The sequence below is a fragment of the Colletotrichum spaethianum genome, assembly GCF_022836535.1.
Source record: "Colletotrichum spaethianum MAFF 239500 DNA, contig39, whole genome shotgun sequence".
NCBI classification, from domain to species: domain Eukaryota; kingdom Fungi; phylum Ascomycota; class Sordariomycetes; order Glomerellales; family Glomerellaceae; genus Colletotrichum; species Colletotrichum spaethianum.
The window spans coordinates 135,532-155,659 of record NW_026054809.1 but is presented as its reverse complement, the minus strand read 5'-3'; the positions used below and the strand labels follow the sequence as shown (position 1 = coordinate 155,659).

The following is a 20,128-nucleotide window of genomic DNA, read 5'->3' as shown; positions in this document are numbered from 1 at the left end:
GACAGCATCGATGGGCATGGAAGGCAGCACAGGTTCTGTCTGTTCGGAAACTACTCAAGCCAGCAATTCACCATTTGAAAGCTCTGATGGAGGGTCCTCGGAATTCGAGCCTAGGGTTATCCTCAGTAGCCTAACCCCTTGGAGATGGAGGAAATATGCACCAAGGCGGGTATGGCATGAAGGCGAAACAAGACGACTCGCGCGGATCGTTCGACGGGGAGATTTTACCCCCTTGCACATGGCCGCCTTGCTTGGAATGCATTCCATCTGTCAGGAGCTTCTTAGGCGTGGGGAGAACGTCAATATTCCAAGCAAGCTGGGAACACCTCTGCACTGTGCCCTCGGTGGGCCGTTTCTTATTGCCTGCCACGATATGTCGACCCAGAGACGACCCAGCGATTGGCTGGAGCGGCCGTCTCGGAAGACCGTGGAGCTACTAATCGAATCGGGGGCAGACTGCACGAAGTCCTTATCGGGCCAAATGTACTCCTGGGGAACAGTGGGTGCCTTGTCTCTGAAAGCCTCTGAATTGGCAGGCGACTGCGAGCTCTTCGCTCTTGTTGTGAGAGGCGGGGCACAGCTTTACGACGATGACATAGCCGTTTTTCGTTCAATTTGTCGGAGATGGTCAAAGAATGGAGACAAAAACGCATTGGCAATGATCGTGTCGATTTTGGACATTATTAATAGAATGGCCGTTGAGTGCGAAGAACAGTCTGCTGCCTATCTCAAAGCATTCCAGAAATGCGTTTCCGACATAACAGAACTGGACAACAACCTGCCCTATTCTGAAGGCATCTCAGATCAGATGCTGGTACAGGAAATGTGGAAAGCTATTGCGGAAGACAATTTGAGTGTTCTTAAAGAAAGGTCAGGGAGCCCGCGTGGTACCGAGGCCCTTCAGGGAGATACAACCAACAGGCTGCTTGAGTTTGCGGCGACATGTCCGTCAATCTCCTGCCTAGACTATTTGCTTGCAAAACATACAGTCCCTGATGCGCAGAACGACCAAAGATCTCAAATGGTCATGAACTGTGCGCACCACAAGTCAGTGGAGGTTCTTGAATGTCTATTGAAGCACGGATGCAGTACGACTGAGTTTGACCATGGGCGAAACAACATTTGGCATCTTTCAGCTGGAGAAACTAACTCACTCGGGCTGATCAGGACTCTTCTTAAACATGTAGATCGAACAGAATGGGGGAAAGCTCTCCGTGCCATTAACAAAGAAGGTCGAACACCCCTTGCCGAAGCCTTATTCTGGAAGCGTTACCAGAATGCATCATCGATAATAAGTCAAGTCTGGGGAGACCATGAAATCTTGCAAAGCACAAAGCTCCCCTTGAGCCAGATTTTAGCAAGAATTGACAAACTCGAGGTATTCAAGGAGATGCACAATAGCAACATCATACGACTACCGGCAACAGAATCACCCTTGGACTGCCTGGATGGTTCCTCAATCATCGAAGTCGTCCACGAACTACTGGCCAAATACACCTACAAGAGATCCGAATCAGGAAAAACCCCTCTTGAACAATACCTGAAAGCCACTAAGCTATGCAATTACAACAAGGATGTTCTGATGGCATTGATCAATGCAGATCTGACGCAAACAGCTGAAACAACCACTCATGGCATTTGGGGGTTCACTTGCAAAAACCTATACGAAACGTTGAAACAGCCATCAGCAATCGATACTGAAGAAGTCGTCAATCTTATCAGAATTTTGATAAACCGCGGATACATGGAGATATATGAGAAAACGACTGGTATTTCTGGACTGAAAGAGATGAAAGTACTCTTTGGTACCGACAAGTTGCCGTCACAGAACGACAACGTGCCCATTATCGAAGACATTTTTGCCCTTGTATTCGACTCTGCGACTCAGCCCGCCTACCTTGAAAATAGCGACTTTGATGTGAGCGTTCTCAAATGGGCTATATACTATGACTCTGTGTTTCTCTTTGATCGTATCCTTCAAGCTGGTATCAACGTCTGCAAAAGGGGAAATGGAACAAACGCGGTGGAATTTCTGTGTTCAAATGGTAGTGGTCCTGACGGACATAGGATGCTAGTTAGGATCCTTGAGAGAGTCGAAAAGGTCGTTGTCAATGAGTTAACGCCTTGTGATGAAGGATTTGGGTTACTTCATCGGCTCGGAATAGCCGATGGTCGTCACATCAAGTCGTTCAGCTGTCCGACCTTCCGTTCCGCCGCCCCATTCCAGAACATACCGCCTCCACCGCATATTAGGGTCTCTATAATCGGTACTAGAGGTTTTGCGGAAGCCAGAAGACCGTTGGACAACCCGAAGTTTAGCCTGGTACAGCGTCTATTGCTGGAACAAGCTGACTGTCAACTTCTCAGCAACAAAAGTCGCGTCTCGTCCATAAGCACGCATGTTAGCGCTGGCTATGTCGATACAGCCAGGATAATTCTTCGTCATGGTGCTAACAAGATTTTACATGTTCCAGACGTGTACGGGTGGACGCCGGTCGCGTGGGCGTGTGCCCACGGATACGTTGATTTGCTTGAGGAGATGGCCGGAGCGTCTTGTCCAGAGCCCATCTGGAATTTTCAAGTGCAAGTGGCATTCGGAACTTGGAACGTTTCAGTCCATTCACACCGAAATGTTAGTGCCTTGCATCTTGCAGCGATTTCTTCTCCGGATATGGTCACCTTTCTACTTGATCGTGGTTTTGCTACCGATCTCAACGTGGTCGCGGCAGACCTCTCTACTCCCTTGCACCTGGCAACTTTCTTTGGACTGAGGGAGACTATACAAATTTTGTTTTCTAGGGGATCCAGCATAAACGCTCAAACTTCCGCAGGGCTGACTTCCTTACACATATCTGTATTGCATCAGAGTGAGTCGACAGCCGCGCTTCTCCTAGACTTAGGTGCAAGTCACTTGAAAACGAAAAAGGGAGAAACACCGCTGGATATTGCCATGAAGAAAAACAACAAAAGGCTTATAGATTTGATCACAGCAAGTCTTCGGAAAGGGTCGCTGGATTTGACAATACACGAGACTGAAAGAGTCCAGAGGCATCTGACGGCGGCAATGTCAAAAGCAATGGAGGATGCCATTGAAGAGAGTAACCACGTTGTTTGTGAAAGGCTTCTAACCAATGGGTGCTCACCTGACATAAAGATGAGATCATGTCACACTTGAGCAGCTCTCGTCTTCGCACTCTCGCGCGAGAAAATAGCCATTAAAATTGTAGATACTCTCATCGCGAAGGGTGCAAGCTTCAAAGCCATCTCCTGTGCTAGGCAAAGATTTGATGTCTGCTCGCGTGTCCGATACTTCGAAGACGGAAGCGATGGCACATCTTCTAAGTGTTCAACGTCTAATAGCGAAGACGAGGAGCCGCAGTGGCCAATTCGAGGGTCGACCTGTCTTGACTTCCTTATGTGGGAGAACAACCTCTCAGAGAAAATCTCGGTGTGGCTTCGTTTAATCCCTCAAAAAGACATGATTTGGCTTCTAGACAACTCTTTTGCCGTCCAGGTTGCTATTGATGGGGACTCTTGCAAAGCTCTTAAAGTTTTGTTGTCCTATGTATCAGAAATTGGTACTATCGGAGGACGCGATCTCATCAGGGAGCTGGTGAACGAGTTCAGGTACAAAACTAGCAATCCCGAAATATTATGGTTGTATTTAGGCCTCGTAACACATTGTTATTCAGCGTCCTGGGGGACACTTCCGGATCCTCTACAACTAACCTATTGCAGGGGCTACGCTCAACTTGTCTAGCACCAAGACAACCTGTTAACAAAGTCATATTGGGTGGCTTAAATTTTGGAACTATCACCATAATTTAAGAGCGCCGAACTATTAATTGAAACTCTGAATTGGAACGAGAGGGACAATATTTGCCACCCTAGTCCATCCACAGGAACTATAGGGAGCATCACCTAGCTCAGGCCCTCACATGTCATGACCCATACACAGCACCATATTGAGGACTGATTTTGGTGACTCCTCTAAGAAATTTGGCGAAGTCATTAACAGCTTTGAGGAGATCGTTGGGTAATATCAAAGATGTTAAACCCATGAATTACTGACAATGTAGAACTGCAACCAACTGGACTGCATAGTGATAGCATTTTATATTCAAGAATCAATATTGAAAATGGGAATGGTTTTGCCTTTGACGCGGGTTCTTGTTATAATATCTATCTATTTAGATGCGGTCTTCATGCCAAACGTATTCATGTCTTATCTATGTTTTTGTGAAGCTCCTACGTCTCAAGCGCCTCCTTCTCTGGGATGTCCAGATATCCGCCCGTCTGTTTTATCGAATGTGATTATTTACCTGTAAGAAGCTTCAAACCCTTCATTGCTTGTTCATTGGCCGTAAACAAAATGCCGCCTGCCAGTACCGTTCTGCCTAACCGCATGACCGTGCCTCTCCAGAGACCCTTGACTCCATCCTCAGCCATGATAGCTCGGAAAGACTCCATCGTCCCAACCGCCTTTGCCTGTTGTGCTTTCGTCTTGATGGTATCAAATGGCTGCGTCGCTACCGTAGTCACAGTTCCTGCAAGGGCACCGTTGGCGAAGCTCATCACGGGCCCCTCGGGGCTGATACCTTGTGTCCGCTCAAAGTCTTTGATGATGCTGTAGCTACCGAGTCGGAATCCCGTAGTGCCAATTTGTTTCAAAGTCGTGGTGATATACCCACGCCATAAAGCCTTCAATACTCCTTGTTCACGTGTGAGTGTTGTGATACAGTCTATCGCACCCTTGAACCTCCTTGTGGTCTTGGCGTCGTCGATAAGCGCTGTTTTGATGCGCTCGCTTGGCGTTACGATGACCGTACTGCTCACGATGCCAGCTACCATTCCTGATGCTATGCTTTGCAAAGGACCGAGTGTATGTGTTTTCTTGTCTTCGAACATTGAGCGGATGCTGTCGAACGCGACGAACCGGACGGCGTCTTTGCCGATGGAACCCACGATCAGAGTGCTGCATCCCTTGTACAGGGCTGGTAATCCCTCATCGCGCGCAACGCGGAGGACGATGGCAAACGGATTTCGCGTCCCCTTCTGATGTCCATAGAGTTGCACTCGCGTCTTGGCGAATTCGAAGGGGTATGTGCACGCGGCTTCCACACCACCGGCAATACCTCCTGCACCTAGAGAGAGTAACGGCGATGTCTTGCCGTCTGCCTGGGCAACCATCTTCTCCACAAGTCTGTCGCTGCAATGTTGCAAGGTTCGGCGTATTTAAAGGGCTAGGAGATCCAAGCTAGAAAGGTTGAGAGAAAGGGAAGAAATTAGCCGCGGAAGTGATAGCTAAGAAATGGCGTCGTTCTGCGATGATCTGCCGGGGTCCGCCTCGGGTAATTCCCGGCTGCCCGACGCGGGTATCATCGGATGCATTCGAATCATCATCCATCAACAGCTGTGCTTTTACTTCATCAACAAGACAAACTTCACTATGCATGACCGCCGAAACTACTGCTAACCCCAAAGCCGATGGCGACATGATTTTTCTCTCTCTTGGAATAGCTATGAGGTACGTTTCGCTCTCCACTACAGCATCGGGTTTACCTAGTTGTGTCCAGAGCTACTGCGGCAGCTATGGCTGTCGGCACTGTCAAGTAGAAGGCACAGGCAGTTGAAGCGCTTGGTGTGAAGTTTTGTGAGCACTAAGAACGTGGCAAGAGAAGATAAAATAACCGGGATGATATTTTTATACTGCAGGTTCCGTAATAATCTTCATACTTCATCTGCGAAATGAAAATTAGGAAACCTGAATGGTTATTCCATCTGTTCTATTGGTAACACACGTAGCAATTCTAGGAACACTGCCAACTGAGATCGTGGGACAGATTCATCCAGTCTTCTGATTAGGTTTATTCTTTCCAGGGTGCGAGTGTACTAAGTAGCGCTATCGGATTGGTAGCACTTTCCACGACTCAAACACATAGCCTAGTTGCTTTTCTCTCCCTTTTCCTCTGATGGACTTCTCGGGTCTAGATTTATATTAGTTGATGTCGTTTAACAGCGTTCATCTTAAATGATTAGCACTAATCTTACATGATGTTCAATAGTGAACGATCATGGTTTATATGCAAACCTCAGTAGAAGCCCAGTGACCTCAACACTGCCCATCCAACATACCTAGGAAGTCTGAAGAGTGGGAGTGGGTATAGGTAGTAAGGTTCAGTCAGTGCTCTTGTCTCTGGAAAGGCTTTTTGTAAGCTGGGGCAAGACAGACTTGTCGATAGACGATGCGGCTTGTGAATATAGGACAGTCCGAATACAAAGCTTCCGAACATAATGCCTTCATCAATCCGGAGAGTCGACAATTCGGCTAGTAAGGTGATAGAAAATCTTTAAGATCGCTGCAAAAAGTAACGGGTTGCTAATGCCACGATCTAGACCTTTAATTAAAGATAGAATATCGGGTGTTGAGCTGACAAAATCATTGAGTGATCGTGGGTTTCTGTCCTCGTATCCACCCGAGGGCTTCACTCTACGCACCCTCCCACATGAGCAAATTTTGGCACTGCGGATAGTCGATGAGCATTATGTTAGGCTTTCTGGTCTATTAGTCTAGTTGGTTAGGACGTCGGATTCTGATTTAACAATCTTATCCTTCCGTAGGCCCAGGTTCGAATCCTGGATGGACCTTTCTTTTTCTCCAAATCCCCAAAGAATTCGGCAGATTCCGTTTTGGCATCTCACTTTTTAAAAGATGCTCGTAAACTTGCTTTTTATTATCCTATTTCGAAAGGGGTCTAATCCATAGGGTGAGAAATTCTACTAAGATTGCCAATAGCCATAGGACCTTGAGAACTTCAGCCTTGAATCTTGGATTCGAACGCATTCTACGTTATGTCGGAACTTCCACCTACTTTGTTCCCGACTTCCCGACCGAATTGCAGAGCCCCGTGCTTCGTCCTGGCTTTAGGTGTCCGGACGTCCGGACTCATGAAGCAGAACTGCTATCGTCCAAGCTTGAGATGATACTCGTCAACGTGGCGATCCTCTACTGATTTCAGTCGATACTCGTCTGTGACACGGAAGTTCTGGGATCATGTTGGAAACAGACAGAATAAGAATTGCTACGTACCAATTACATCCGAACGTGCCATAGTTTTACCATGTGAGGACCATCGATCTTTGGTACTGGAAAATATAGTTGACTAGAGTTTCATGCAGCATGGGGAAATTCGGCGAAGGAAACCTTGTTTGATAAAAGATTGCTTGGTAGACGGTTTCGAGTTTGAGCGTTTCCGCTGAAGTTATATGGGTTGCTTTCTGCCTGTTTGACGTAGTGAAAATCGTTATCTGTTTTTATTTTCAACCTTCATCAGCCTCAATTAGCCTGGAGATTGATCGTTATTACAATGCTAGCGAGCGACGTTCTTGCAAGCCCCCAGGCTTTAGGGCTCTCTTTTTTTATCGGCGTTTTGTTACATCTCTTAATCTTTCGATATGGAGAATGGGATCTCTCAGCACAGCGTATCATCAGCAGCTTTTCTCTCGCATATATAACGACTGTAAGTGCGACCATGGCCGCGCCGGCATTGGCGCCTATGCTATCAAGTCCGATCGAGACAATACGATTACCTGAAGCTTTAAGGATTGCATCAATTATCTTCTCGTTTATTATTGCAGGAATTTACTCGAGTATGCTTGTATATCGAGGTCTCTTCCATCGATTGCGACAATTCCCCGGACCATTCCTGGCCAAGTTTACGAATCTTTACGTAACTTTCAAGATCTGGAACCGAATGCATCTACACGAAGATGTTCGGAAACTTCATGAGAAATACGGCGATATAGTTCGAGTCGGCCCAACAGAGCTTTCCATCAATAAGCCGGGTGCCATCGATGCTGTCTTCCTTGATACAGACTGTATGAAGGGGCCTTGGTATAATCTCCTTCATCCCATGGTCTCGATGCAGATGGTCCGAGACAAAGAAGCGCACTCAAAACGTCGAAAAGCATGGGAATATGGCTTCACTTCAAAATGTTAGGGCCCGTCGACTCCGCATCTATTATGCTTAGGCTAAAATTCGTGACAGCTCTGCGTGACTACGAGCCCCGGGTCCTCAAATATACCGACCAACTCCTCGCTGGAATTGAAGTCAACGCCGGTACAAAGTTTAACGTAGCACTTTGGTTCAATTTCTACAGTTTCGATGTCATGGGTGAATTCTCCCTTGGCCATGGCTTCCGCATGCTCGAAGACGGCGTCGCGCATTTCTACATGAATTCTTTGCACGATGAGACGAAAGCTGTTGGGAGATTTACGCACGCCATGTGGGCGCTGCCGTTGTATCGCAAGATGGCGATTTGGAACGCCGGCGTCAAAAAGTTCAAAAGATGGATCTCGGGGCAGGTGCAGCAGCGTATTCAGAACAAACCAGAGAGTCCGGATATCTTCACTTGGGTATTGGAGGACCATGAGGCGAAGAAGGAGCATTCGTCTCAGGACATGTTAAATCTTTATGGGGACTGCATCTTGATTACCGTTGCGGGAAGGTCAGAACATTCTCATGATCTTTTCTGGGTCGAAGTTGGCATGCTAACAGTGCAATTGTAGTGACACTGTTGCCGCCGTGTTGACGTGCCTGTTCATGGAGCTTGCACGTCATCCGAAGGAGTACAAGAAGCTCCAAACGGAGCTCGACGAATACTTCCGCCAACATGACAAGCCCGAACATGCTGCACTCTCAAAGTTGCGGTATCTTCAGGCCTGCATCGACGAATCACTCCGACTGCACCCGCCGGTGCCCTCAGGGGTTCAGCGGATGACGCCCCCAGAGGGCTTACAGGTCGATGATGTGTGGCTCCCAGGAGATACCATTGTGTTTGTCCCCTCTTACACTCAGTATCGCGGTGGGTCTTAGCGATGTGAAAAAATTGCTTAATAGCATGTGCTGATGACAGAATATACAGATGCTAGATTCTTTGAAAGGCCAGATGACTTCATCCCGGAACGCTGGATCGAGCGATCGGAGCTTGTCAAGAATCCACATGTTTATGTACCATTCTCTACTGGTCGGTTCCCGGACTTATGAAGCTTCTCGTTAGCATACTGACTCTTCCAAGGTCACGATGTGTGCATTGGCAAGCAACTTGGTCTTATGGAAACTCGGTTTGTTACAAGTGCGATAGTGCACAAGTATAACTTAAGGTATGCAGAGGGCCAAAGTGGAGAGAGCTTCCTCGAGGGGAACAGAGATACTGGGACTCTTACAGTTGCTCCGCTTAATGTCGTGTTTACTCCCAGAAAGTCTTGGGATGGAGGCGCGTGTTCGGTTGAAAGGAAGTGACTAACATACAGAAAAAATTCATGTCTTTTGTAAATAGCAAATGCAAGATAATTTAATGACACGGCATTGCTTCCAATGTGCATACTTCTACATTATCCACATTATGCACACAGGCGGGGAAGCCTTTGCATTTGCAACGGTAGTGATAGGTAGTTTCCATTATAACATCCATGTGACTAACAGGCAACATGCTCGCTTTCATAATGTGCTTTTTGCTTTTCGTCATATGCATAACTCATACTTTCATCAAGGCTTCGCGTATGTGGCCCGTATCCTCCTTTCAAGGTGCTCTGAACTTGTGATGGGCTTGGCGCTCTCATACCCCTTTCGCTGCAGAACCTCCAAGAATTCTGCCCCAACTTCTTGGCCTATTTCCACTGGCTCGTCTCTGCTCTCAATCGGTGCCAAAATTATATGTCGATCAGGCTGTATGAACACAGGTATGCTCAATCTCCCAACGTTCTCACTTGCAGACCTCGGGAAAGTCACCCGATGCATCGTGGACCGTAACCTTCCCGCAGTCCAAAACTCGAGGGCATCTCCAATGTTAACGACAATAGCGTCCGGAAGGCACGTTACATCAACCCAGGTCCCGTCTCGTAAGACCTGCAACCCGCCCTGGTCCGACGGTTGGCGGAAAAGCAGCGTCAAAGAGCCATAATCCGAGTGAGCGCCTGCACGGATGTCCTCCGAAATCTCAGAAGTCGGGCTGTCAGGGATAGACAGTTGGGACACCGGGGGGTAGTTGATGAGACGCATGCGGCAACTCTCTCCCGTGTGGGCTCTGGAGAGAAAGTCTCTTGGCATCTAAGCAAGAATTCAGCTCAGTGTTGTTTCCTTCTTTATCTGCTTATCTTCCGAGGCTCTACTTACGCCCAAACCAATCGCTATTCCTTCCAGTAGAGTCTTGGCTAGTGTGTCGCAGGCAGTGAAAAAGTCCGACATCTTCTCACGGCCACTTTCCAACTCTGCTGGTAGAGGTTGTGTGGCCATTCCGGGATCTGAAAGATAGAACGACTCCTTGACATCTCCGGGCCCGGCGCCAGACAGTCTGGTTGCAACGTAACGTCTCAGCGCATGGCAGTTTACAGGGGTAAAGGTATCGGGGCAATATACGTCTCTTCTCTCATGCCAGTGTAACCCTAGATGTCGGAATAGCCCTGGTCAGCAACCAGATCGGTGATTTAGAACCTCGCCACATCTTGTATGGTGTTGAATGAAAACAATGAGGATGTTACAAAGTCTGTAGACTGACCAGATCGCCACTACCATTTGCGTATGCCAATTTGTCCTTCAGGGGTGTGTTGAAGAAGGCCTCGGCGAGAGCAAACATTCCTGCAGCCACATGGTCGCCCAGTTCGTGTCCAACGACATAAAAGAAGCCGGGGTCCCTGCCAACGCGCATCAGCTCCACCGCCAGGTCCTCTGCCGAGTCGAACGACTGCAAATCGATGATTGGTAAGGCTGCTGTCATGGTTGGTTGATCAGCGGGTTGGCGCGAGTAAGAGAGAACAAAGAGGAAGGATTAAACAAGGAAGAAGAACCAAGCAAACAAGTTGGTTTAGGAAAGCAAGTATAGCTCTGTTGTATGATGAGAACCTGAATTAACCTATGCAAAAGACGGAAAAATGCGGTAGTGCGATGCATTAAGTTCGCTATTAGCTACCCAGCAAACAATACAATACACCGATAGCAAAACATCAACAAATGAAGAAAAAATGTCCAAGCGTTCCGGTTAAGTAGGCCAAACACCATTCCAAGTGCACTCCGACGGACCGAGATCTACCTCGAGATAACCTTGTGGGGTTATCTGGGTCAAGGTCTCAAAGGGCGGTTAAAGCTGCAGAATCGCGCAGACGGCAGATTCTAGAGAGGCCGCTGATTTGTCTTTTGTGGTCTTCGGGCCCGCCACAACAGCGTGAGCCACAGGGAAGAGAGCAAACACCGGAGTGACACAGCGCCGGCTAGCGTCTTTGGAGAACGGACAGCACGGGAACGGCCGGGTGAAGTCCTGCATTCCATAGAGGAAGTGGACGAGACCGGTTGTGCCCGGGGCCCCGTGTTGTCATGCACCTTCGTTATGTCCGTCAGAATTCCACTGTGGATGCGCTACGAAAAGAAACAAACATCGAACCAATGCGGAAATAAGGGAAACCTTCGTCGGCTGGGTTTCACTGAACGGGCAATGATAAGCAACGTTGCCAAACCACGGAGCCAATCATAATTCATCGACTTGCCATCACCTACTGAACTGACGAATGCGAAGTGCATTCGTGATGGAGGGAGCAAACATGGAGCCAACATGCAAGCATCGGGCCAGAATCTGGGACGAGGACTCGGGCCGTTTCTTGCAGTCCAGTTCAGTACAGTCCTCCGGCTTTCCAAGGTCAGCCACCTCACTCGCCAAGCGCTACCCAAGAGTCAGACAAAAGAGCAAACAACCCCAGAGAGCGAGTTGGAGTAGGGCAGGAGAAAAGAGGACCCAGGACAAACCGCGAACCTTGTCCCAATCCCTCGCCCCCTCAGCCCCTCTTCTCCTTACCGAGTGCCTGGTCGTCCCCCCTGAAGGTCTCTTTGCCCTATCCTTGTTTCGACCAGGGATCATCGTCACCGCTGCAAAACTTGTCTGCAGTTTGCGCAGCATCGAGCCCGGCGCAGCTTGTGCCATTTCAAGGCCACAAGATGATGACTGCAGCCCACAAAGGAGGCTTCCCAACCGCATGGTACCAGGTAACAAACGCATGCATATCTGCACTTGGCTGGACTCTTGTAGACTGTCCATGGTGCAACTATCGAACACACACAAGCACGAAAAGCCATCCAACAAATCTGACAAACCTCTCCACCCTCGTTCCCAGAGTCCCGGCTGCTAATGGATGCCCTCTTGTTTCAAAGGACTGGAGCGCCTGGGATGTTAACCCCCAACAATCGGTGAGCTGACCCTGCACTTCGCCCATCGTGGATTTCTTGGTCAGCGAGGCGCACCCACATCATGTATGGCATACCGTATACAGTAAGATTGGGCTGCTTTCCCCTTGTCATCCTCCTCGCAAGCTGGCATCTAGCAACCATGCCAATAGGAAATCCTCATCATCCTCGTCATCTCCCGTGCTTCTTCCTGTTACCAGTCTCCTAGTTTCCGTGTTCTCGATGTGCGTAAAGATCGAGGAAGCCTGTTGATACAAATATCAATCCCAAGGACGTCTGGGTTCAGCATTGTGATGTGAACAAACATATCTCTCCCGTATTAAGCTTTCCCGAGATTACTATTCCGCGACTCGTTTGACAAAACCTATTGCCGTTCTGAACACTCCCCGATCTGTGCCACTATCTAAGCTTTCAAGCTAGAGCGTCACAGACCAAGCAAAAAACATAACAGCCACCCAAAGTCGCCTGGTCCGTTTACGGTCTGGTGTAGCGCCCCCCTTTTCATCGTCCCCCGCCTCGTCTTGTCACTATATCCCAGTCTTTTTATTCTCCATCTGATTCAATCCTCCACTTTCACCGCCTGGTCCGTCTGGCGAGACGGCGCACACAGGGCTTTCAGGGCGGAAAGTAGCTCTACATCAACGTGAGCAATACCCGTAACCACCACACCTAAGATCAACCGCTCAACAGCGGGGAGTGGAAAGGTCGGTTGGCTAGCGGGGAGACCATCGTCAACAGCCCACACACACACACAACGGAATCAACCATCAACCACTGTGAGAGTTGTCAGCAAGCAACCGCCCAAGATGACGGCAGCGGCCCTCCTCCGCCGCATCCAAGTCTCCCGCGAGACCGATGTCGTCACATCAGCCTACATGAACCGCGACACGCGGCCCCTCCCGCCCGACCGCCGCACCTACGGGCCTTGGCAGTTCGTCGGCCTCTGGGTCGTCACGGGCTCTTTCAACATCGGCGGCTGGACCACGGGCTCCTCTCTTATCGCGCTCGGCCTCAACGTCTGGCAGGCTATGCTGACTGTCATCATTGGCCACTGCCTCGTCGGCCTCATCTGCGTGCTCGCCGGCGGGCCTGGCGCCAAGTGGCACATCGGCTTCTCCATTTTGCAAAAGGCAAGTTGGGGCATGTACGGCGCGCTCTTCCCCCTCGTGCAGCGCATCATGCTGTCCTTCATCTGGTACTCGACCCAGGTCTACTGGGGCGGGCAGTGCGTGCGGACCTTCATCTCGTCGATGGCGCCGTCCTTCAACAACCTCGACACACCCCTGGCCAACGGCACCATGACTGTTGCCGACTTTATCGGCTTCATCGTCTTCTCCATTCTCTGCTTGCCCTTGATCTACATCCGCCCGGAGCGGTACCACATCCCCTTCGCCATCGCCGCCTGCACAGTCATCCCTACCGTCTTCGTTCTTCTCATCTGGTGTGTCGCAACAGCCCGTGGCGCGGGCCCGATGCTTACCGACATCACATCTACGGCGGGCGTTCAGCAGGCGCGCGGGTCGCACTTGGGCTGGATGCTCGCCCTGGGAGTATGTACCAACATTGGTGGCATCAGCACGCACATCTTCAGTCAGTCCGACTTTACCCGCTTTGCCCGCCGACCGCGCGATCAGCTCATGTCGCAACTGCTCTTCGTGCCCCTTAATACCATAGTTGTCGCCTTCATTGGGATCGTCTGCACCTCGTGTGCCGCGCAGCTGTTTCCCAAAACGGAAGGGACCTTGGTCTGGGAGCCGTATCGCTTCCTCGACGCGATGCAGGTTCATTACGGCAATTCCGCCGGCGTGCGGGTGGCGGTGTTCTTTGCGAGTCTGGCCTTTATATTCGCGCAATTTGGAATCGCCGTCGCGGAGAATGCGCTGTCGAATGGCATCGACTTGTCGGCGCTGCTGCCGAGGTTCTTCAATCTGCGAAGGGGCGGGTACCTCACGGCGGCATTCGCTTTCATCATGCAGCCTTGGCAACTCATGAACGGCGCGAGCAAGTTCCTAACCGTCATGGGCGGCTACGGCGTCTTTCTCGGATCCATGACTGGTGTCATGTTCGCCGACTACTACATCGTACGCGGGCGCAAGCTGAAGCTGACGCACCTGTACGAAGTGACCAGCAATAGTATATACTGGTACCGTGGAGGTGTCAACTGGAGGGCGTGCATATCATGGACGCTAGGCACGTTCTCTCTGCTTCCAGGTTTCGTGCAGAGAGTGCGAAATCCTACTGTTGAGAAGAGTGGGTGGACTCACCTTTACTACCTAGCGTGGCCTTTGGGATGCACCTTAGCCCTTGTCTCGTACTGTCTCTTGCACTATGCTTTCCCGATCAAAAGCCCCCGTGCAGTCGACGATGCTGACTATTTTGGCACATTCGGTCCTCCGGAAGGGACGGTGCTCGATGGCCGTGGGCAGACACCATCAAAGGTATCTGCGGAAGTGGACGAGGGCAAATGCCGGAATATTGGTGATGACAAGGTGGCATAAGGTAACTGTAAAGAGATGGTGTGTAATGTTGTAATTGCGAAGCGAGCAAGCCTCTACTTCCCTTCGTCGGCGTAGATTCTTGGACTAAAGAGCACGTCCAATACAAGCAAGACCATTTCGCAGAGGGTGGACATCTTATCATCCCGCATGCATGTTCCAATCAACTCAAATGAAATACCCACTTCCTTAGTTGCCATCCACACCGGATTAGTCCATCGTCGTCGGAGTCGTCCCCGCCTCCGCGATAGGTAAGAAGAGATCCTGGGACAAGATCGCTAGAAAGAGGGTCCCGAATCGTACGATCCTTGCATCCAAATGCCGACGCGGAAGACATGCAGTTGGCGCCATTTCCGCAGGTAGACGGGGCTTCGTCGCGTGGAAGAGGGGGCATCCGGCGGCTAAGCTGCTGAATTACCCATCAATAGTGCCGGCCACAAGTGCGCTCGCGGTTGAATAGCTGCTGAAAACGGGTGGCACGGTGAGCCGCTCTATTCCATCTCATAGAGCATAAACGTCACGACTTTCCTTTTCATGCATCCCATTTCCGTTCCTTTTGATGGTGTCGTGTTTCTACGGCCTTCCGTACACAATGGCCTCCCAAGGCCCTCCTATGATAAGACTGCTCTGCATCATCCCGATATCAACCACTGCCATGACCGAGGACCTTAGTCGAATTTACAAGTCAACCCCTAGTCTTCAGATAACGTTCATTGACGGCCACGGCCTCGTTGGCTGTCCGCCTTGCATCGAGAACCACGCGCAAGCATTAGAATCAACCAGAGCTCTTTTACCCCGGGCGATTGACTACATCCATTCTCACACCGTCGAAGGCGTCCTCGTCTGCTGTTTCTCGGATCATCCTCTCGTATACGCCCTAAGGGAACTGGTCACCATTCCCATCATGGGGATGTTCCAGGCTGCCCTTCAAGAAGCCACGCAATGCGACGGGAAATTTGGCATCGTGACCACGGCCCGTGCATGGGAAAAGCCGTTAACCGACTCAGTAGTCAACCTCGGCTTCCGCAAGTACTCGGCGGGCGTCATGGCGACTGGACTCAGCCCACTCGAGTTGGAGAGTCTGGACCGAGAGGTGGTCATTGATCGTATAACGACGTTCTCGAAACCATTGATCGACAGCGGTGCAAGAAGCATCATTCTCGGCTGTGCGGGCATGACTGCACTAGAAGGAGACATCCTAGCGACCTTCCCGCCGGGAATAAGAACGGTTGACGGAGTGCGTGCCGGCATCAACATATTATCACACCTCACCGAAGAGACGACCATCCTGGAAACGACAGCTTCATGCACAGACGACGCCAAGGGCGTGTGCGTCATTCATAATGCAAAATTAACGAGTAATGCTGAACAGGTATTTTAGGAGAAGGCTTGTGCGGTTGTATGATTAATGATGATAGTCACGAGAAGAGCATGCATATATAGATGGCATAAAGTTGGACGGACATCAGCTCAAGCTAGGTAGTCCCCCAGCTTTCGATGGCGCTAGCCCAGTCAATTTCCGCGGAATCGTTAAATGCGTTCGTCCACATGTTTCCAATGAAGTCTGTTTGAAAGTTGTAGAACGCCGTGTTGGGTAGGGCATACTGTTCAAGCAAGCCGTTCTGTGGGGGTAGCTGTGGTTGCGGTTGCTGTTGCGGCATCATGCCCATGGTTCGTGGTTCGTCAGCCATTTCTAACTGAGAATGCATCATTGGTGCCACTGCTGGTGTTGGTTGACTCTGTCGTACGAGTATCTCCTCCAGTTTGTGGATATACTGGAAAATCCTTGCTCCAGCCTGGCTGGCTGAAGGAAGTGATGGGGCAAGACTCTGGAGGAAAGTCGCCATGGATGTCCTTAACCAGTTAGTGTTAGGTTCAAGGTTTGCGGTGTAGCGTGAAGCTGTCACCAACTTACATCACCTCGCGAAGCTTATAATACTGCCAGTCAAACAATTGCCTTGTGATGAAACTACTCAACAGGTGAGCGACACCAGCCAATTCTTGTAGCTGAGACTCGATTAGCTTGGATGGGTGAGTGAGGCAAAGACGCCCATACCATCGGATAACCTATTGCGCGCAAATATTCCACAGGCACTGCCGTGATTTCATGTATCAACTCGAGAGCGGCGCCGCAAGCATCCTCGAATTTGTTGTGACAAGCAAACGCTGCCATTCGAAGTAACTGGAGAAGTTTAGCCGCGATTCCTCCTTGCTATAGGAACGGGATGAGCTCACCTGAAAAGTGCACGCAATGTTGGCGACTTGGAATCCACACAAGTTTGCTTCAACGTCATGGGATGCGGGATATGCATGCGTCGCATACGGCGGCAGGTTGCTCTTCTTCTCCAGTACCTTCTCCAACATATTGTCGATCGAGGGCATTAATGGCTCGTGTTCGATTGGGCCTCTGTCCAGTGCCTTGAGTCGATCTTTGCGCATCCGCACAATGACATGTTCCAATACGCGATAAAGATCGGTAATGTAGTTCCAGCCGGTAAGCCAACTGCCGTGACGGAATCGTGTTTTTTCCGTCTGCCCCGAGGCATCAATGATGCCGGCCAGGCCGTCAACCTGCTGCGGGTACGCAACAGCGCACTGCAGTTCCGGACAACGTATTACGTGGCCGTCAATGAGTGCTGCGTGGACTTCCAAGCGGTACATGGACCAAAAGAATTGGCGCCGTACATGCTTCTCTGGATAGGTCAGATTTGAGGGCCAGCGAGCTTCGAAGTGAAAGGTGTGCTGCGCCACGAGGGTGTGATAACGGCCCATACATTCATGGAAGAGGGGGTCATCCTTGAGCTGCGTTGCAGCTAAAGACAGCGTGCCGAGTACCTGGAGATAATCGAATGCCTCGAAGCTCCCGATTTCTCGATTGCTTTCTGGAATTGCCTTTTGAGCATCTTCCATATAGGCCTGGTGATGCTGAGGGAGAAGTGGTGCTGGCAGATCCGGGTTGAAAACGGCCCCGTCGCTGACATGACATGAGCTCAGAGCGCAGATGGCCATGAGGCGGGCAAAAGAGGCCCGACTTGACGACAGACTGGTGTTCTCCCAGTCTCTAAGCAGTGAGATCTCGTCGAAGAAAGGAAAACTGCAATTATTGTCAGTGTGTCCAATGTCTTGGAGGCCGAACGCAGCTGCGAGACGGCAAGGAGAGATGCACGTACACGGGGTATACTGTATCAAAGAAGATGGAAATGAGACGGAAAATGAGACTCCGGCTTCCATGCCGGCTCTCGTCGTAGAACCATCTGTCGCCGTCGCCATCATCGCCAGAATGGGTCTGCTTGTTGTTGACCGAAGAAGACGGTGATGTCTTGGATTTGACACCTCTCTTGGCCGCGACTCGGTTCCAAGTGCAGGTTGCGCCGTGTTCGATGCAGGTCAGACAGCTAAGGGTGCCGCCGGGGCTTGCGCCAGTGGTGACCCCGCTCCCCTCGGGCACAGGCTTGCATTTCCTCCCTCTGCGATGGCAAAAGTCGCAGGCCTTGGTGATGCGACGACGCTTGATGGTAGGCTCGCTGTGCCGTCTGACGTCTCCATTCTGGTGATGGTCGTCGTCCTGGTTCTCGCCCATGATTCGAGCGAGCGTCGGGCGCGTCGAACCGGGTCACGGGGCTCCCATCCGGCACAAACTAGAAGAGGCGTGGGGGATCGATATCCGTACAGAGCGGGACAAAGTTCGCTGACTTCTCCTACAGTCCGAGCCACAGTGAGGGGCGCCCGAGCACCGCGAATCCGGGTCCCTGGTCGACAATATGCAGATCCACAGGTTACGACGGGACGAGCGGCAGCGGGTGCAGACAATCTCCGGTAAGCAGGTGGACGCGTGCGTGTACGTGGGATGGGTCTCAGGAGAGCACAGAACGGGGCGGGGAGGGAGCGTCTTGTGTGCAACCTTGGACGGGGCTCGTAAGCATTGAAGAACATGAACAAGCTTTGATGGGATTTTGCTGAATGAGATGAGGAGAAACATGGGCGGATCGAGGTTGAAATTGACACGGCCACAAGTGGGCCCGCCCAGAAAGAGCAAACAATACTCCAACAGGTAGTGTGCTGACTAAGCCGGTACGTAGCCCCTGGTTGTTTGCTGAGCTGGCTGCTTGTTTCCTCCATCGACCTCCTTTCCACCCACTCCACGCGACAAGGTAACATCCGTTTGTTGGAGCCTGTGTTGGTCCATTGGAGTCCGGTACGATTGAAGGGTACATACCCAGTTCGCATCGTGGTCAGGGGTGGCTGTGCCGAAGCCACTGACCACATCATAGCCTCCCTCGCAGTGCCCTTTCTTTGTTCTGCACCTCGTCCCTAATCTTGCTGGTTCTCGCAATGCGTCAGTGTTCGCCCGGAAATGGCCTGGGAACACGCCCGTTCTCCTGGAACTTGGCAGGTATTGACATGGGGGGACTAACCAACCGACGTTCCTCTAGTCAAGAAAGTAAAACCAACTCGTCGGTGCCGCAAATCGCACAAGGTAAGACACCAGAACGTCATGAGGCTACTGGCGATCCAATCTCGTTGGCTAGTGTAGTTCCTCAATCTGACTTTTGGGATGTTTGCGGCCCGTGACGCCAAGGGTAAGCCCGACTTGCACGTGGAAAGCTTCTCGACGTCTTCGATAAGACTGCAACGCCCGGTCTTGGCTTGACCAAGACGCTATGACAATGTCGAACGGTCCCTAGCAAAATGCAGCATCCAGTGACTTCTTTACCATCATAATCTAGGGTGAAAGCCCCGGCGTGTTGAAATGGGTGGCAGGACCATGTGTTGGAGGTCTATGATACTAGTTCCGGTTCATTGCGGTCGACACACAAACTCCACTGGCTTCGTGCTCAGGTTAGGTTTGACACAAAGTGAGAACAAGAGGAGGTACTCGAAGGGTCGTATAATCAAGGTGAAAGAAACTTGACTAATGCTTAGGCAAGTCGAGGGTCATATCATCAACCATATAAGAGGTCTTGTTGTCTAAGTGGATGCCGACTGTCCAGCACCCGTAATGGAGGCAGAGGTTGTATAAAATTTGCGAAGCAATAATACATACTACAAGTTCAATCCACCTTGTATGACAAAACTATCGGTTTTTAACTGCCGTTACCTGTCACTACTACTCGAGAAGGCGAGAGTGTATGATGTACAATCAAGACCAAACCATCGCCCTACCCAATGGTAGCTGTTGCGATAAAGTATCGAGTTCTTTCCCAGCCATCAATTATAAGCTTTGAACGATGCTTCCAAAGGCGTTCGCTGAGATTTTCAACAATGACGAGATAGACTCATGAATCAGTGAAGCGAGGCATTTGGGTTGTGTTGAATCAAGCGTATCCTTACCTCTAAGCCCGGATCACACCTGAGCCAACGAGGCTATGATAAGGTGTACAGAGTTATGGTCAGCTGTGAAAG

General features: G+C 50.5%; 8 protein-coding genes and 1 non-coding gene across 9 annotated transcripts; 5 read left to right on the top strand and 4 right to left on the bottom strand.

Moving 5' to 3' along the window:
• Window positions 1-4,314: 4,314 nt before the first annotated feature.
• Window positions 4,315-5,190, bottom strand: ColSpa_10795 (trichodiene synthase; the record flags this gene model as incomplete). Its single annotated transcript, XM_049277007.1, has 1 exon — window positions 4,315-5,190. One exon carries the CDS (start codon window positions 5,188-5,190, stop codon window positions 4,315-4,317), a length of 876 nt encoding a protein of 291 aa, XP_049132964.1.
• Window positions 5,191-6,559: 1,369 nt separating this feature from the next.
• On the top strand, window positions 6,560-6,648 carry ColSpa_tRNA_286. Its single transcript is given in 2 exon segments — window positions 6,560-6,597; window positions 6,614-6,648. It is a non-coding gene; the product is annotated as a tRNA-Gln (tRNA).
• A 719-nt stretch (window positions 6,649-7,367) lies between these two features.
• On the top strand, window positions 7,368-8,876 carry ColSpa_10794 (cytochrome P450 monooxygenase FCK2; the record flags this gene model as incomplete). The annotated part of the gene is made up of 3 exons (XM_049277006.1): window positions 7,368-7,995; window positions 8,049-8,508; window positions 8,570-8,876. The coding sequence occupies 3 exons, from the start codon at window positions 7,368-7,370 to the stop codon at window positions 8,874-8,876; spliced, it is 1,395 nt and encodes a 464-aa protein (XP_049132963.1).
• Window positions 8,877-8,909: 33 nt separating this feature from the next.
• Window positions 8,910-9,302, top strand: ColSpa_10793 (cytochrome P450 monooxygenase FCK2; the record flags this gene model as incomplete). Its single annotated transcript, XM_049277005.1, has 2 exons — window positions 8,910-9,027; window positions 9,079-9,302. The coding sequence occupies 2 exons, from the start codon at window positions 8,910-8,912 to the stop codon at window positions 9,300-9,302; spliced, it is 342 nt and encodes a 113-aa protein (XP_049132962.1).
• A 1,234-nt stretch (window positions 9,303-10,536) lies between these two features.
• ColSpa_10792 (putative 2-oxoglutarate-dependent dioxygenase DIN11) lies at window positions 10,537-10,776 on the bottom strand (the record flags this gene model as incomplete). Its single annotated transcript, XM_049277004.1, has 1 exon — window positions 10,537-10,776. The coding sequence occupies one exon, from the start codon at window positions 10,774-10,776 to the stop codon at window positions 10,537-10,539; it is 240 nt and encodes a 79-aa protein (XP_049132961.1).
• Window positions 10,777-13,036: 2,260 nt separating this feature from the next.
• On the top strand, window positions 13,037-14,728 carry ColSpa_10791 (uracil phosphoribosyltransferase; the record flags this gene model as incomplete). The annotated part of the gene is made up of 1 exon (XM_049277003.1): window positions 13,037-14,728. The coding sequence occupies one exon, from the start codon at window positions 13,037-13,039 to the stop codon at window positions 14,726-14,728; it is 1,692 nt and encodes a 563-aa protein (XP_049132960.1).
• Window positions 14,729-15,317: 589 nt separating this feature from the next.
• Window positions 15,318-16,106, top strand: ColSpa_10790 (uncharacterized protein; the record flags this gene model as incomplete). The annotated part of the gene is made up of 1 exon (XM_049277002.1): window positions 15,318-16,106. The coding sequence occupies one exon, from the start codon at window positions 15,318-15,320 to the stop codon at window positions 16,104-16,106; it is 789 nt and encodes a 262-aa protein (XP_049132959.1).
• Window positions 16,107-16,200: 94 nt separating this feature from the next.
• Window positions 16,201-16,395, bottom strand: ColSpa_10789 (uncharacterized protein; the record flags this gene model as incomplete). Its single annotated transcript, XM_049277001.1, has 1 exon — window positions 16,201-16,395. The coding sequence occupies one exon, from the start codon at window positions 16,393-16,395 to the stop codon at window positions 16,201-16,203; it is 195 nt and encodes a 64-aa protein (XP_049132958.1).
• A 442-nt stretch (window positions 16,396-16,837) lies between these two features.
• Window positions 16,838-18,305, bottom strand: ColSpa_10788 (uncharacterized protein; the record flags this gene model as incomplete). The annotated part of the gene is made up of 2 exons (XM_049277000.1): window positions 16,838-17,819; window positions 17,896-18,305. 2 exons carry the CDS (start codon window positions 18,303-18,305, stop codon window positions 16,838-16,840), a joined length of 1,392 nt encoding a protein of 463 aa, XP_049132957.1.
• Window positions 18,306-20,128: the final 1,823 nt, after the last annotated feature.